The sequence below is a fragment of the Pangasianodon hypophthalmus genome, chromosome 20 (genome assembly GCF_027358585.1).
Source record: "Pangasianodon hypophthalmus isolate fPanHyp1 chromosome 20, fPanHyp1.pri, whole genome shotgun sequence".
NCBI classification, from domain to species: Eukaryota; Metazoa; Chordata; class Actinopteri; order Siluriformes; family Pangasiidae; genus Pangasianodon; species Pangasianodon hypophthalmus.
Window position 1 is genome coordinate 3,788,535 of NC_069729.1, and position 14,595 is coordinate 3,803,129.

The following is a 14,595-nucleotide window of genomic DNA, read 5'->3' on the forward strand; positions in this document are numbered from 1 at the left end:
TTCCACTATCCCTACCCTAGTCTTCATTCTTTTTCACAGGTCTTTGGTCTTTGATCTTTCACCTGAAGGATTTTAGATTTAACTAGATGTTCAGTACTTACTAGTCTCCAATTTTCTATCTTAGCCCAGAATTGTCTACACTGGTCTAGAGCCTTTTCCTGTTCCTCCTTATCTTCCCTGCTCCAAGTCTTTCTCACTGATCTCTAGTGTTTCTTGGTCTTTAACCTTGTACCCTGATCTTCAGTCTTTATGATTGTTCTTTACTCTTCTTCATTAATCCACAATCTTCCCCTTTTCACTCATTCCTTCTTTTCAGGTCTCAAATGTTCTCTACTGGTCCAAAATCTTCTCCCCTTTTCTCCAGCCTTATACACTTCTTCAAAATTACCTCAAATTTCCATTTTCAATAGTGTTTGGTCTCCATTGTTCCAAAATCTTTTACTCTTAAGGGCTATAGATTTAACTAGATGTACAGTACTTACTAGTCTCTGGTCTTTTTCCATGCCCCCAAGTCTTCTACACTGGTCAAGGGTCTTTTCCTTCCTGTGTTACCTTCTTTACTGATTTCTCATTATTTTCTCTGGTCCAAGTCTTTTCCACTGGTCCCCAGGCTTCTTTCCTGGGCCTTAACCTTCTACCCTGGCTTTCGGTCTTTTTGACTGATCTCTGTTGTCCTGGTGCAAAATCTTCTACCCTTATTCACAGCTTCAATTTTACTTCTAATTTCCAGTATTCTCTGTTGGCACCTAATCATTTCCCCTGTTTCTTACACATTATCTTGTCACAGAATTCCTCCCTGTTCTACAATCTCCTACTTAGCGTCCCAGTTCAGTCCTCTATTCTGGTCCCTTGTCTTATCTTTTGGTCCCATATTTTCTCCACTGGTTCACAATGTTATTCCTTCTACCCAAGTCTTCCTTACTGGTTCCTACATTTCAAAATCTCCCACCCTGTTCTCCAGTTTTCTCCAATCATCATTGATTTCTCCAGACATCACTGAGATGTTTTGGTTGACCTTAAAAACACCATGATAATAAGCTATAAACTCTGTCTATGCTTGATAAGCAAACCCTCATGACCATATGTTGTAATTTGTTGCGTCTGCTAGATGTGATCTAAGTGTTGTGGTTGAAAAACTTTGAACATTTGAAAACAAGAGTCATCTGGGTGTTGGAGAGATTGTTGGTTTTGGGTTATTGGTTTTTCCACCTTCATAGGAAGTATGACTTTGCTATAATGCTAAGCTGAGTAGCTTAAAACGTAATGTATTACTGTATTTCACCTGTTCATTTCTCCTTCGACTTTTTTTTTTTCATCATTTTTCCAAACTATTCCCTCTAGTTGGTCGTAGCTAATTCCCTCCTGCTAGTCATACTCCTCTGTCCATCACCCAGAGGACCCAGCCAAAGTTCAATGTTTTTCAATTGCAAAACTTACATCTAGCAGACGCAACAAATTACAACAAATTGCAGCCTGAGACAGTGAAGGCTAACACATGCTTCCTCTGACACACATATCATCACTATCTATCTCTCTGATCAACAGGGAAGAAGGAAACATCGTACTTCCTGCCCGTATATATATATCTAGGCAAAATATGCTCTCATTGAATCCTAGCCAGGGATGGCTGATCATTGAACACTTAGGAACCCCCGGAATTATCTTTATGAAACAATTTTGGTGTAACGTAAGCAATATCAATAACTAAATATCAATATCAGGAACTAAGCAATATCAGGAACTTTTTTGTGAATGCTTGAGTATTTTATTCCTTACGAAGATTTTGAAAACATTTTTAAACACCCAGAGATTATAGAAGTACAGATATGCTTTTTTCTCACTGAAGCCTTTTGCAACATAATCATTAATTTACTTCCACTGCATGCACAAGATGGGATTTTGGAATTCCTTTCTTATCCGGTGGAGGTCTGTGACCTCACTGCTGTAGGCTGAGCAGGGGATTGAGCTCCTGGTGCTATAAGGTGCAAAGCTGTACACATCACACCTCGCTCCTGCCGTCTCCATTCCCTGCATGACCTCCTTTCAACCAGCTTCACAAACAGCCCTGATACTGTTCTGGCCGCTGGGTCATTGAAATGTAGTGCTAACCCAAATGTAGAATGGAAATATTCTACATCTATAAATCTATAGAAAGAGTCACTGATTTCTGTATGTATACATTGTGTTCTGCAGGTTCAACATGCCCCATGATGACAGTAACAAGTGTAAAGAGGACGGTGTTAAGATTCAGCAGCACGTGATGGCCCCCACACTCAACTATTTCACCAACCCCTGGATGTGGTCCAAATGCAGCAGAAAATACATCACAGAGTTCCTCGAGTACGTACTGCCCATTGTATACATGATGGTGGCTTCCTGTGACTTCCACACAGTCGGAAGCTCAGTGAGAAGGAGCTGAGACATGTTCAAGAGATGGTTCAGTGCACATTTTAAAAGTAAATTTTTTCATCTAATTAGTTCAGTCAGCTTCAGTCCTCCAAATCTTTGAATTAAACTAGACATTCAGTCCCAACAAACCACACTCAAGGTGTGTTTTTCTTGTTTTTCTCCTGTTTGTTTTGTTTTCTTCTTGAAGTCGTTTTTTTCATCATTTCTTATTAGCACAGGGTATGGAGAGTGTTTGCTTGACGAGCCCGTGTCCAGGCCATACCCCCTGCCCCAGCAGCTCCCCGGGCGCACATACAGCGTCAATCAGCAATGCGAACTCATATTTGGACCTGGGACACAGGTCTGCCCCTATATGGTAAGGGCATTGCACTGATTATGGTCAGATTTTGGTCTTAATAAGTAACTCTTGCTGCACTGTATGATTATTGGTGTATTTCATAGGAATTTGTGAAATTGCATGGCATAGGAATGCAAAGAATCGTTCACTATTTCAAACGATTCTTTGCATTCCTATAAAATAAAATTTTATTGAATTGAATATTCCTGCCCATATTACCAAATTGCTAATTCAATAAAATTTTATTTATACAACACGTTTAACAGTAAACATTGTCACAAAGAACTCCAGATGCATGCTCACACTGAAGCGATGAAAGATCGCTAGAAATAATGCTAACACTTATATATATAGTTTATATAGTTAGCACATGGCTGGCACTCTAAAGGCATAATGACAGTGAAAGCTACATAAAACTGTTGGGAATATCATAATAATAATGTGTCTCTCAGTTATGTTGGTAAATAGTAAGAAAAGACTCTAAAATTCTGTAACCAAACGAATAAATACATTCTTTTGACTTGGTAAGACACATTCACAATAAGATTAAGTCCTGACCACACTATGCGGTCATAACCACAAGACGTGTTGATAAAAAAATTGGTAAGAAAAGGCTCCATACAGCTAAAATTACACTAATTACAGCTAGCATCAACCGCAACCTGAACTTCTTTCTATACTGATAAACAACACAGCAGTAGTATGCCACATGACTGATTTCTTTAATGATGGGCTGCCACCTTTTCTAACAAGGCATTAGAACGAAATGTGGATCAAACGTTTTTATGTCCAAGCAGAGATTCGCCGTAATGTTCACTGTCTTGCGTATTGCTCTCTACATGGACATGTACAAACAGAGGAATGGAGAGGAGCTATTTTAGGTTCCAGTTCTAAGTAGTAGTTACATAACATTGTTAAACAGCACAGTGTAGTACATTTAGTCAGTGGCATTTAAAATGTTTGTTTAAAGGGTAAGTCCTATGAGAGAGGGGTAGTTACCCAGTGTATGTGTGTGTGTAAGTTGTGTATGTTTGTGAGGGGGTAGTACTGAGGGCTAACAGTATATGTGTGTGTGGTGTGTGTTCTCCAGATGCAGTGCCGACGGCTTTGGTGCACGAGTCCAGAAGGAGCTCAGCGTGGCTGTCGAACCCAGCACATGCCCTGGGCTGACGGCACTGACTGTGGCCAAGGAAAGGCAAGTATTCAAGTTAAAAGAACTATTAAACATGCACATGGCATCCACATAAAAAATCACACAAACAGATACAAACTGTCAAACAAAGTTTCTACGTAATGCCGTGATGGCTTAGAGTAAAGCTCCAAACAATTACAGCCTTCAGAACATGCAACTGAGCCCATAAAACAGATGTTCTGCCATTCTCTCAGAACTAAATCTCCTCCTCGTCCTTTCAGTTAGTGGAAGCTGAGCTCCAGCAATTACTAATCCTAACATGTTAGGGGCTCCCCGGCATTGTTTACATGAAATATATCTCCGCAGAACACCCCCTGACTCAGAGCAGAGTTTGCTCTTGAGTATGGATTTGCTCTTAAAGAGAAAACAGACACTCAGCTATAACTTTGAGAAATAAAGTAATAGTTTTAAAATAAAGTTACTGTATAGTACACTGAGCTTCAATTCATCTTGCATGTATCTGACCTCAGTCTCTCACCCCACTCTCTGTCTTTAAACAGCACTGTAAACATGGTGTGTGCATCACGAAGGAGCATGACTTGGGGCCGGTGGATGGAGAGTGGGGCGTGTGGAGTCCCTTCGGTTCCTGCTCACGTACATGTGGAGGGGGTATCAAGATCGCCACCCGGGACTGCAACAGACCTGTGTAAGCACTGCAGATTGTTGGTTTCTCCTTGACCAGTGTAGAGATTAATACTTTTTTGATGCTTCAACCAACTGATGGTTATGGAAATATTAATGAATGACTTCTCATAGTATAAACCATGAGAAGTCATTCAGTAATATTTCCATAAGCATCAGGTTGGGCTTTTTATGGATTTTATTTCCACTATCACCATTTTTGCCCATTCAAACAATTCAAACAATAATTAATTTGCCATAAAATACAATAGCCGACAATTGAATGAAAAACATATTAAAGGTGAAGTAACTTAAAAGTTTTTCTAAACCTGTACTATTCATATAATTTCATAAATACCGTACAAAAACTTTGATTTGCTCCTTATTCCTTTGTTTTCTACAATATAATGGTCTTCTGTTTACATTTTTTCCAGCCTGGAAAAACAAATCAGATAGGGACAGTTAGGACTTCTTCATAAGATCGAATTTGATAATCAAATGATTGCTTATGATTTTATTCATTTTAATTCTTTTTATAACGTGTGTTTGGCATTATTCAGACCTAGGAATGGGGGACAGTACTGTGTGGGGCGCAGGATGAAGTTTCGCTCCTGCAACTCTGAGCCATGTTCTAAACAGAGAAGAGATTTCAGAGAGGAGCAATGCGCTGCTTTCGATGGCCGCCATTTTAACATCAACGGTCTACCTCCAAATGTGCGCTGGGTGCCCAAGTATAGCGGAAGTAAGACCTTTATTTTGTTACCGTTTTCCAGTAGCAGTAATTCGATATTTTCTCACATGGTCCATTTTTCCTAGCTAGCTGTTCCCGTTTATTGTGCTAATTGGATACAGATTTAATGGCATGCTCTTCAATAGATGCAGTTCCACAATTCTCAGGAAGCTTTTGACTTTTCAAGGAGCACAGGAAGTTGAGGGGTGGTGTTTATTTATTTAAAAAAAACTGCAATTAGTTGAGCTTGTTTTAGAAAAAAAACAATAAAGAAGAACTTTACTAATGCTAAGTTTTCCAAGTACTAAAGGACAAACTTGTCCTGGAAATGCGTGTCTCATCTCACCTTTTTTTTCTTTTATTTTGCATAATTTTGGAAATTAAAACTAGTTTTGGTTCCAGTTCTTATTCAAGAGAGATTCCTAAATCTCAAGAGGAAATGCACCAAATGTCTAGATCAAAATAATGAAAGTTTATGAATTAAGTAGAACATCAGGTTATATCAGTCTATCAATAGAAAGAAAAGATTTATAATCATGGTGTGTTGATTTCTGAGAATAACGCAGTGGCTGTCTTTTGTTCTCAATCTGATGTTCCTGTATTTTGTCTGATTTTATTTATCTGTGTGAAGTTTTAATGAAGGACCGCTGCAAGCTCTTCTGCAGAGTGGCAGGAAACACAGCCTACTATCAGCTCAAGGATCGAGTCATCGACGGCACGCCGTGTGGTCCCGATACCAACGACATCTGTGTGCAAGGCCTGTGCAGGGTGAGTGTGTTTTTGCGATGCAGCCTCACTCCTTCTTGAGAAGTGTGACAGATTTTCCAGTGGCGCTTAGTACTAACCATATTTACTTTTATACGCCATTAATCAATCTCCATTCTTATTGTTTGTTGAATATAGTGTTACAATGCATGTTGCCTGAGTTTATGTCTCTAGAGTTCCATCACTGACCGTAATTCATTATGCTTTGGACCTGAGTTCTCTTCCATATTTGCACTGTGTCTCTGCAGCAAGCAGGTTGTGACCATATTTTAAACTCCAAGGCCAGGAGAGATAAATGTGGAGTGTGTGGGGGAGACAACTCATCCTGTAAGACAGTGGCAGGGACATTAAATACAGTGCACTACGGTAGGTTTCATTACTGTGTAAAAAAAAAAGTTCAGATTGGTTCTGATCCATTCTGTCATATACAGTTCATTTAATTCATTACAGTTCACTCAGTCACTTACCCTCTCAGTCATTCACTTACTCATTCACTCACTTAGTCATTCACTTCTTCACTCAGTAAATCACTCACTCACTTGCTCTCTCACTCATTCTCTCACCCATTCACTCACTCATTAAATCACTCACTCATTAAATCACACACTCACTTACCCTCTCACTCAATCACTCACTCATTCGCTCACTCATTAAAACACTCACTCACATATGCTTTCAGTCATTCACTCACTCATTTATTCATTCATTTGCTCACTCATTCACTCACTTACTCATTAAATCGCTCACTCACTTACGCTCTCAGTCTTTCACTCACTCATTCAGTCATTCACTTGCTCACTCATTCCCCCACTCATTCACTCACTTATTCATTAAACCACTTACTCACTCAGTCATTAAATCACTCACTCACTTACCCTCTCACTCATTCTCTCACTCAATCACGCACTCATTCTCTCACTCATTCACTCACTGAATCATTCACTTATTCACTCACTCAGTCACTCACTTGTTCACTCACTCAGTCACTCACTCTTTTTTTACTCATGCACTCTCTTACTCCTTCACACTCACTCAATGTCATTCACTCACTTTCATTCACGCACTCACTCACTGTCCCTCAATCACTCACTCACTCACTCACTCTTTGTCTCACTCACTGAGTCTCTGCTCACTCACTCACTCATTCACTCTTTTTTCAATCACTCACTCTCTTACTCATTCACACAGTCTCTATATTCAGTCATTCATTCTCTCAAGCACTCACTCAATCATTCACTCACTCTTTCCTGCAGTTAATCACTCTCTTACTCACTCATTCACTCTCACTCGCTCTCTCTTTTACTCACTCACTCGTTCTTTCTTTCACTCACTCACTCACTCACTCACTCACTCGCTCACTCACTTACTCTTTCACTCACTCCCTCACTCCCTCACTCTCACAGTCATTCACTCACTCACTCTCAGTCATTCACTCACTCTCTGTCAATCACTTACTCAGTCAGTTACTCACATATCAGACATGTTATTTAGTTATTTAGTCCCTTATCTCTTTTATAGGTTACAACTTTGTTGTTCGAATCCCCAGCGGTGCTACAAACATAGACGTGCGACAGCACAGCTACTCAGAAAAACCAGAAGATGATAACTACCTCGGTGAGTCGAGCTCACTTGTGTTTAGCCAATCACAGCCTTGTTGAAGTTCCCAGAAAAGGCTCATGGGGTTGGAAAAGATATTATAATTGGCACGCATGCAGTCTCTAGGCTAATAAACGTCTTTACATGGAAACCCGGTGGATTTCCTTTGTAATTGTCATGCGTGGATGTCACCAAACGATACAGTTCTCTTCCTCAAAGGGTACAATGAGATATTCTTTATCACCCCTACTCCAAATAGAAGGACATCTGAAGGAAACTGTAGCTTCCTCCACACGTCTGACTCAGTACTTGGATAGCACAGGACATAGAGACTTCCAGGTTCAGAGGAAGAAAGGAGACAAGCAGTCGAGCGCCTGGAACAAAATTAGACTACTACAATGTACCGTAGATGATCTTAACTGCATGTGTATAAGTTTTCTTAAAGGGATACTACACCAAAAATGATATAAGGTGAATCATTGAAAGAAAAGCAAGTGGAGATGATTTTGCATCATTTTGCATTTGCTTTAAAATTAGCCTTGGGCATGATGACATTTTAAAGAAGTCGGAAAAGTATATATAGTAGTATATATATAGTAGTTGGTAAATGTGATTGTGTAATATCTAATTAGAAAGGTCTTGATAATTGTAAACAAATATTTTTGTTGCACAAAACATATTTTCCAGACATTAAATTGCAGATCTAGCACATAATGTAGCGAATTCTCAAAGTTTTCTGGCTTTAGAGCAAATGACGTGACAAGCTGAAGTCTAAATAGACCTACATGTGTAGAGTTAATAGATCTTAGCTTCCCAAATATGAACCCACTATAAAGGTTCTCCACTATTAATGCCACAGATCATACAAAATAGTACACTCTCAGGAGTTTCTTAAGGTTCTTTGGTTGCTTCAGTTTCAAAAGGGATCTAACTTGGAGCTCTGTTCGATAAAGAAACCATGTACTGTATAGAACCGTCAAGGGTTCCCCAAGAGGGCCAACCAAAGAACCTTCGATTGGTCTAGAGTACAGAGATCTTGAGTGGAACACTATTTTTATAATTTTGTTAGGGTTTATTTGTTTGTTGTTCTATACAGTCTTGAAAAGAAATTTTAAATCTAGGACCTAAGTGGTTTCCTTCTTATGAAGAACCCCCTAACTATCCAAAGAACCTAAAGGAACTCTTTTTTTTTCTAAAAGTATACTTATTTGTTTTGTCTGTGGCATTAATAGTGGTTAAAATCTACCCTCTCAGACAAAAGGGTTCCCCCAGGGTTCTTTGGATGGAACCTGTTTTAAAAGGGGAAACCCCCACGAAGAACCTTAAGGAACTCTTTTTTCCACTAAAAATGTACCTTTTTGTTATGTCTCTTGCACTGATAGTGATGACCTTTGGATGGTCAATGGTTCTGGTTTCTTAAGGAGTTCTTAAGGAGTGCTTTTGGGTGCTAGATGGAACTTCTTGGTAATATAAACTGAAAAAGAAACTCAAAAACCTTTGATCGGTAAACTAGAGTAAATGAAGCTACCGTGAACTACAAGCACATTATTCCAGGAAACAAATAAAAAGTCATTTTCCATCTGCTACATTATTACTTCCATAAACCATAATTACTAATAGTTTGTAGGAAAAATCCTTTTCCCATCTGCCACATGATTACTAACTTTCCAACAAGAAACACGAAAAAGAAATATTCCAGAAATAATGAGCTTGAAAAAAAAAAAAGTCGAGAAGTATTTTTGCATCCATTTTCCAACTATTTTTAATGTTGAAAACAATCCTGATTCTTGCTCTCACTAGTGCTGTGGTTAGAACAGGGTCCAGTGTTATTGTGTAAGTGGACTAGTGAATGATTGTCTCTTTTTACAGAAAAGAAAATTCCTCATGGTCAGTGCGACAGTGCAGCTTGTCACACCTCTCGTGTCACACGAGAGCTTCCATGAGTCAGCCGAGTGTGCTTGATCAGAGAGAGCTTTAATTTTGAGGAAGTCGGCTTCCAGCCAGCTGTGTAGTGCACAAATCGTGTGCTGAGCACATGCTCGCACTTTTAATGGGCCGGAACTTTCTGTGAGCCTCGGGAGAAAAAAAAAGATCCTGTCCTCAGCTTGTAGCATGAGTAGGTCACTGTGCCCTGGAGATGATAACGATGTCCGTGTCTGTATGTGTGTGCGTGTGTGTGTGAGAGAGTGTGTGTGTGTGTGATTTGCGGGTTGCGGAAAAGCTCTGGGATCTGTGATGTGTGAAATGGTGAGGAAAGTAATGCAGGAAATAAGCGACATAATCGCATTAGTGGATGTGAATGTGTGCATTAAAGGAACAGCCGGCTCCTCTGAGGAATGCAGAACTACTTTAGCCCAATTAGCTTCATTGTACTTCACCGTACTGTTGAGAAAACGTGCACGTTTTCTGCTCAACATTTCGCCAAAATGTGTAGTGAGATGATTTATGTATGTATGTAGCTAAGTGATGCAGCAAGACTTTTTTGAACATATGTCTAGGTGAGGCGTAAAACACTTGGAGGCGTGCTGGTATAGGAAAATAATCTATGACGGTTAGGTGTGACAAAGAGAAATAGTTACCACTTCCAACTTTTCCAATAACAGCACATCTTGAAGTGTTTTATTCCTTTTATACCACAGCAGTTTGCCAACACTATCATTTCTTTTTATCAGGCTTTTTATCCATTTATGGTTACATTTAATGGTGTGTTTTTTCTCTCTCTGAAGGTTAATAAGACAAATAAAAAAAATTGCAGCATGTTTTTTTTTTTTTTTTTGCAAAAACCCCTCCATCCTGAAGTCATTTCTGGGGCCAAAAACATTCAGCTTTGCTGGTTGTCACAGAGCATGGAAACTGGAGACTCCTTCCATAAATGCTAAATAAACTAAAGTCGCTGTGTATGTTTTTACTTTAGAAACAATAACATATTAGAATGAGTGCATTAATATAAACCTGTGATTTGTCTTGCAAAAAAGGCATAGAAGCATCTACACCTTTACTCTCGTCATGATTCTATAAGCATACACGTTGAAAATCTCACGTGCTCCTCCCCTTTTCTTAGTAAACTGATGTCTCATGTGCTGTATTTGCATATTGGAACACGATTGGCTCTTATACCTTATGACACAATAACTCGTTCTTGACACATGTTCATTACTATCAAAACTTTGATGAAAATCTCCTGCAGTAACTATTTTTGTGCTCTGACATTCAACTGTTCAACTTTATGAAGTGTCAAATTTCTGAAGAAACGTCCTGGATAAATAAAAAATATAGACTAATAAAAGTGAAATAACGGAATACTTTATTAGACTCACACCTTAAAAGTTTTCCAGATGAGTATTAAACTGGCCAAATCGTAATCTGTGTCTCTTTGATTTGACATTTCTTTTTTTTTTCCTTTCTTCCCCAGCCGTGGCCAACAGTCGTGGAGAATATTTACTCAACGGAGATTTTGTGGTCAGCATGTTTAAAAGGGAAGTCAAAGTGGGGAGAGCCATCCTAGAGTACAGCGGCTCCGATCACATCGTCGAGAGACTCAACTGCACTGACCGCATCGAGGAGGAGATCGTCATCCAGGTATGCGCTGAGCCGGTTCCACCATTTTGCTATTCTAATTCTAATTATAGACGGTGAGTTTTTCAAGTTTTCAACGTGAAGGTTTTGAGTGGTTTCTGAAGTGATCGTTTCTATTTCACCTTTTGTTTTGACACCGCTGAATTGCAAAGTAGCTATATATTAATATTAGAAGGTATTAGGTCTGGGAAAGGCTGATAATTCTATACAGAATAAAACACTTGGGCTGAGCTGTAATAGTAAAATAATCAACAACGAGGTGGTGTGATATGGGGTTACTGTTAACACCCTGAAGTTAATTATTTTTGTAAAACATCACACCTTGAAGTGTTTTATCCCTCTGATACCACAGCAGTTTGCCAACAATTACAATTTTCTATTTATTTAAGAAAGTGAAACAGCACACTTTTTATCCGTTAATAGTTACATTTAATGTTATAGCTATAAACCATTATTGCCTTGCCAGCCTCTCTTTTTTTGTTTCTTGGGAAAAAAATACAGCTTGTCATGTTACCATAAAGCATAAATTCCTCTGTCCTAAAGATTTTCCAGTGACGGTAAAGTTTAAACTTTAAACTCTGACTGTTACAATGCTGTTAAATAAATATCAACAATTTATGTGTGCTGTCCATCATACAAGTCCCTGTGTAACTTGTGAGTATAGAAATAATAAAACTAGTTGATAAGACTTTTCTGGAAGTATTGTGAGTATTCTCAGTACTACATTGTATTTTTATTGTGATATTAAATTGTACTCCTGTATCGTAATGTGTTTGTCTTATCGCACTCTCTTACTTTTCTCACAGGTTCTGTCTGTAGGTAACCTGTTCAATCCAGACGTCAGGTATTCCTATAACATTCCCATTGAAGACACGACTCAGCAGTTTATCTGGGACGCATACGGCCCGTGGCAGGAGTGTAGCCGTCTGTGCCAAGGTGAGGAATTTTTCTAATGTACTTTGTTTCTAAAAAAAACATTCTCTTTACATTATTATCTATAACTGGCTGAATCATTTGCTGCTGTGCTACTGTTTTGCTTAGGTTTGTGAGAACTAAGATAAACTTAGCAATACTAAATTTGCAGTTTGGAATAGAGAGAGAGAGATAAGTTTGTTTATATCAGGATTCTCCAGCATTTCTGCCATTACAGTCTTTTCTGGGTCTCCTGTGGGGAAAGTTTTTTTGGTCAGGTCAGTGAGGTCGTTGAAAACAGTAAGGCACTGAAATTACACACACAGTCCAAACATGCTGGAAATCTAAAGGTCCAGAATATACTGATATTGCAAATCTGTCATGTAGGAGCTGATCTATGGATACCCTGAAAAGAAATATTCACTTTTCTTTTGCAAGAAGAAAGAAACTGGCTTGGAAGATTCAGAGATTGGCACAGCACTGTTGAAAATCAACAAAAATTCAATTTCTGTAACGGCACTGCAAGGGCAATCACAGATTTATATTAATATGGTGACGTTTTCATTAAGACGATGTTTATTTAGCATCGTTGGAAGGAGTCTCCAGTGTCAGCCCTTTTTCAACGATAAAGCTGTAACTTTTCATTTTCCAACACAGGAAAGTCTTCAAGACAGAGGAGTTGAAGCTTTTTTTCCATGGATGAAATGACTTTTAAAGATTGTGTATATACTACTGTATATGTGTATATCTTAATGTGTATGAAATATCAGAGTGCTTCTGTTTGTTGTTGCATCACTCAGGGGAGCGTAAGAGGAAAATCCTGTGCAATCGTGAGTCGGACCACATGGTGGTTTCGGATCAAAGGTGCCATGGCTCACCTCGACCAACAGCCATCACAGAACCCTGCAACACAGACTGTGATCTCAGGTATTCAGCTAGTTTACCAGGTTCGGTGTTACATAATGGAGCAGCGGTAGCTCAGCGGATAAGGTTCTGTCCTAGTAACTGAAAGTGTGTTGGTTCGAATCCCTGGAGTGGCCACTGTACTCTTTTATTACTGTTTAGATACTTGGAATCTGCTTAACTTTGGGAAGCCATGTGACCAAAATATGTAAACAGGAAGCACTATTGATGGTATTGTGAGTAGTCGAGATTAAAGGGAATGTTAGAGGGTACAGAGCTTTACTTTCGTTGCCACTTCCTTCCCTGTTATAGTTATGAATTGTTAATGGATTCAGTATTTCTTAAGGTCTCATCTAGGATCTTGGCCAATCTTGGCCTAAACCATTGAAACAGACTTCAAACTGTCACATGGATTATTTTATTGTGCTTTTAGATCTACAACTGAATGGAAAGTGTACTTTGATCTTCATTTCCCAGGTGGCACGTGGCCCGTAAGAGTGAGTGCACGGCTACATGTGGACTGGGTTACCGCACGCTGGAAATCTACTGCGCTAAATACAACCGAAATGACGGCAAAACCCAGCGAGTTGATGACCGAAACTGCAGCCACCTGCACAAACCTAACGATAAGGAGGTTTGCCGAGGCGACTGTATCTCCGGCGTGTGGGAGTACTCGCCCTGGTCAGAGGTGAGGATGAAAATCAGTTGATAGCGCACTTCTGCTCATTAGTGATAGTATAAGTATCATATTAAAAATCAGCACATTAAAACATAGGTTTGTTCTATTTGCTTGCTTTGGGCAGTGCTCGAAAAGCTGCGGAGGGGGAACACGCCGTCGGAACGCCATTTGTAAGTCGCCTGACAACGACGAGGGTAAATGCAACACAAGGGACAAACTCGTAGTCCAGCCCTGCAATGAGTTCCAGTGTCCACAGTGGAGGACTGGCGAGTGGTCAGAGGTACAGACTTTAAACCCTGAAGTAATTAACAAACTTTAAACACAGACGAACAGATGATTATCAGATGATGCTCAATACTGGCATCTTCTTAATAACCAATTTAAAACATCACAGATATGATGGTAAAATGCTTTAGGGAAATCTGTGTAGAGTCACTCATCACACTTACTCACCAGTGCATTTTTACACAGTATATTTAGGAGATTGTGGTAACCCAGAAAAGTACGTACTTGCCTCCCTGGTGCCCCCATGGTTGAAAAAATGCAGCGAAAGTGCCCTACGATAGATACAACATAATAAAGTGCCCTCTAGGCTCCCCTCAGAGTGGAGAAAACATGATAAAGTTCCCTAATGACTGCCCTTCAAATGGAAGAATTGCCCTCTAGGGTGCCTTTATATATGAGAAAACATGATGAAGTGCCCTCTGTGGTGCCCCTACATATGAGAAAACATGATCGAGTGCCCTTTAGGAGCTCCTACATGCAAGAAAATGAGATAAACTACCCTATAGGTGCCCCTACATGTGAATGTCCCCAAAATGTGCCCTCTAGGGTGTGTCTGCAGTAGAAAATACGTGAGTTAATGCCCTCCAGCC

At 39.5% G+C, this 14,595-nt stretch overlaps 1 protein-coding gene across 1 annotated transcript in view; it reads left to right on the forward strand.

The window, feature by feature from the left end:
• The window catches only part of LOC113539463 (ADAM metallopeptidase with thrombospondin type 1 motif, 9), a 63,182-nt gene that overhangs the window by 10,387 nt on the left and 38,200 nt on the right, over positions 1-14,595 (forward strand). The window contains exons 9-21 of the mRNA XM_034314103.2: positions 2,194-2,340; positions 2,623-2,764; positions 3,837-3,941; positions 4,439-4,584; positions 5,120-5,301; positions 5,921-6,057; positions 6,303-6,420; positions 7,573-7,668; positions 11,063-11,229; positions 12,033-12,162; positions 12,939-13,065; positions 13,519-13,729; positions 13,845-14,000. Of these exons, the coding sequence (XP_034169994.2) occupies positions 2,194-2,340; positions 2,623-2,764; positions 3,837-3,941; positions 4,439-4,584; positions 5,120-5,301; positions 5,921-6,057; positions 6,303-6,420; positions 7,573-7,668; positions 11,063-11,229; positions 12,033-12,162; positions 12,939-13,065; positions 13,519-13,729; positions 13,845-14,000 (1,864 nt within the window). The remainder of the gene's footprint in view (positions 1-2,193; positions 2,341-2,622; positions 2,765-3,836; positions 3,942-4,438; positions 4,585-5,119; positions 5,302-5,920; positions 6,058-6,302; positions 6,421-7,572; positions 7,669-11,062; positions 11,230-12,032; positions 12,163-12,938; positions 13,066-13,518; positions 13,730-13,844; positions 14,001-14,595) is intronic.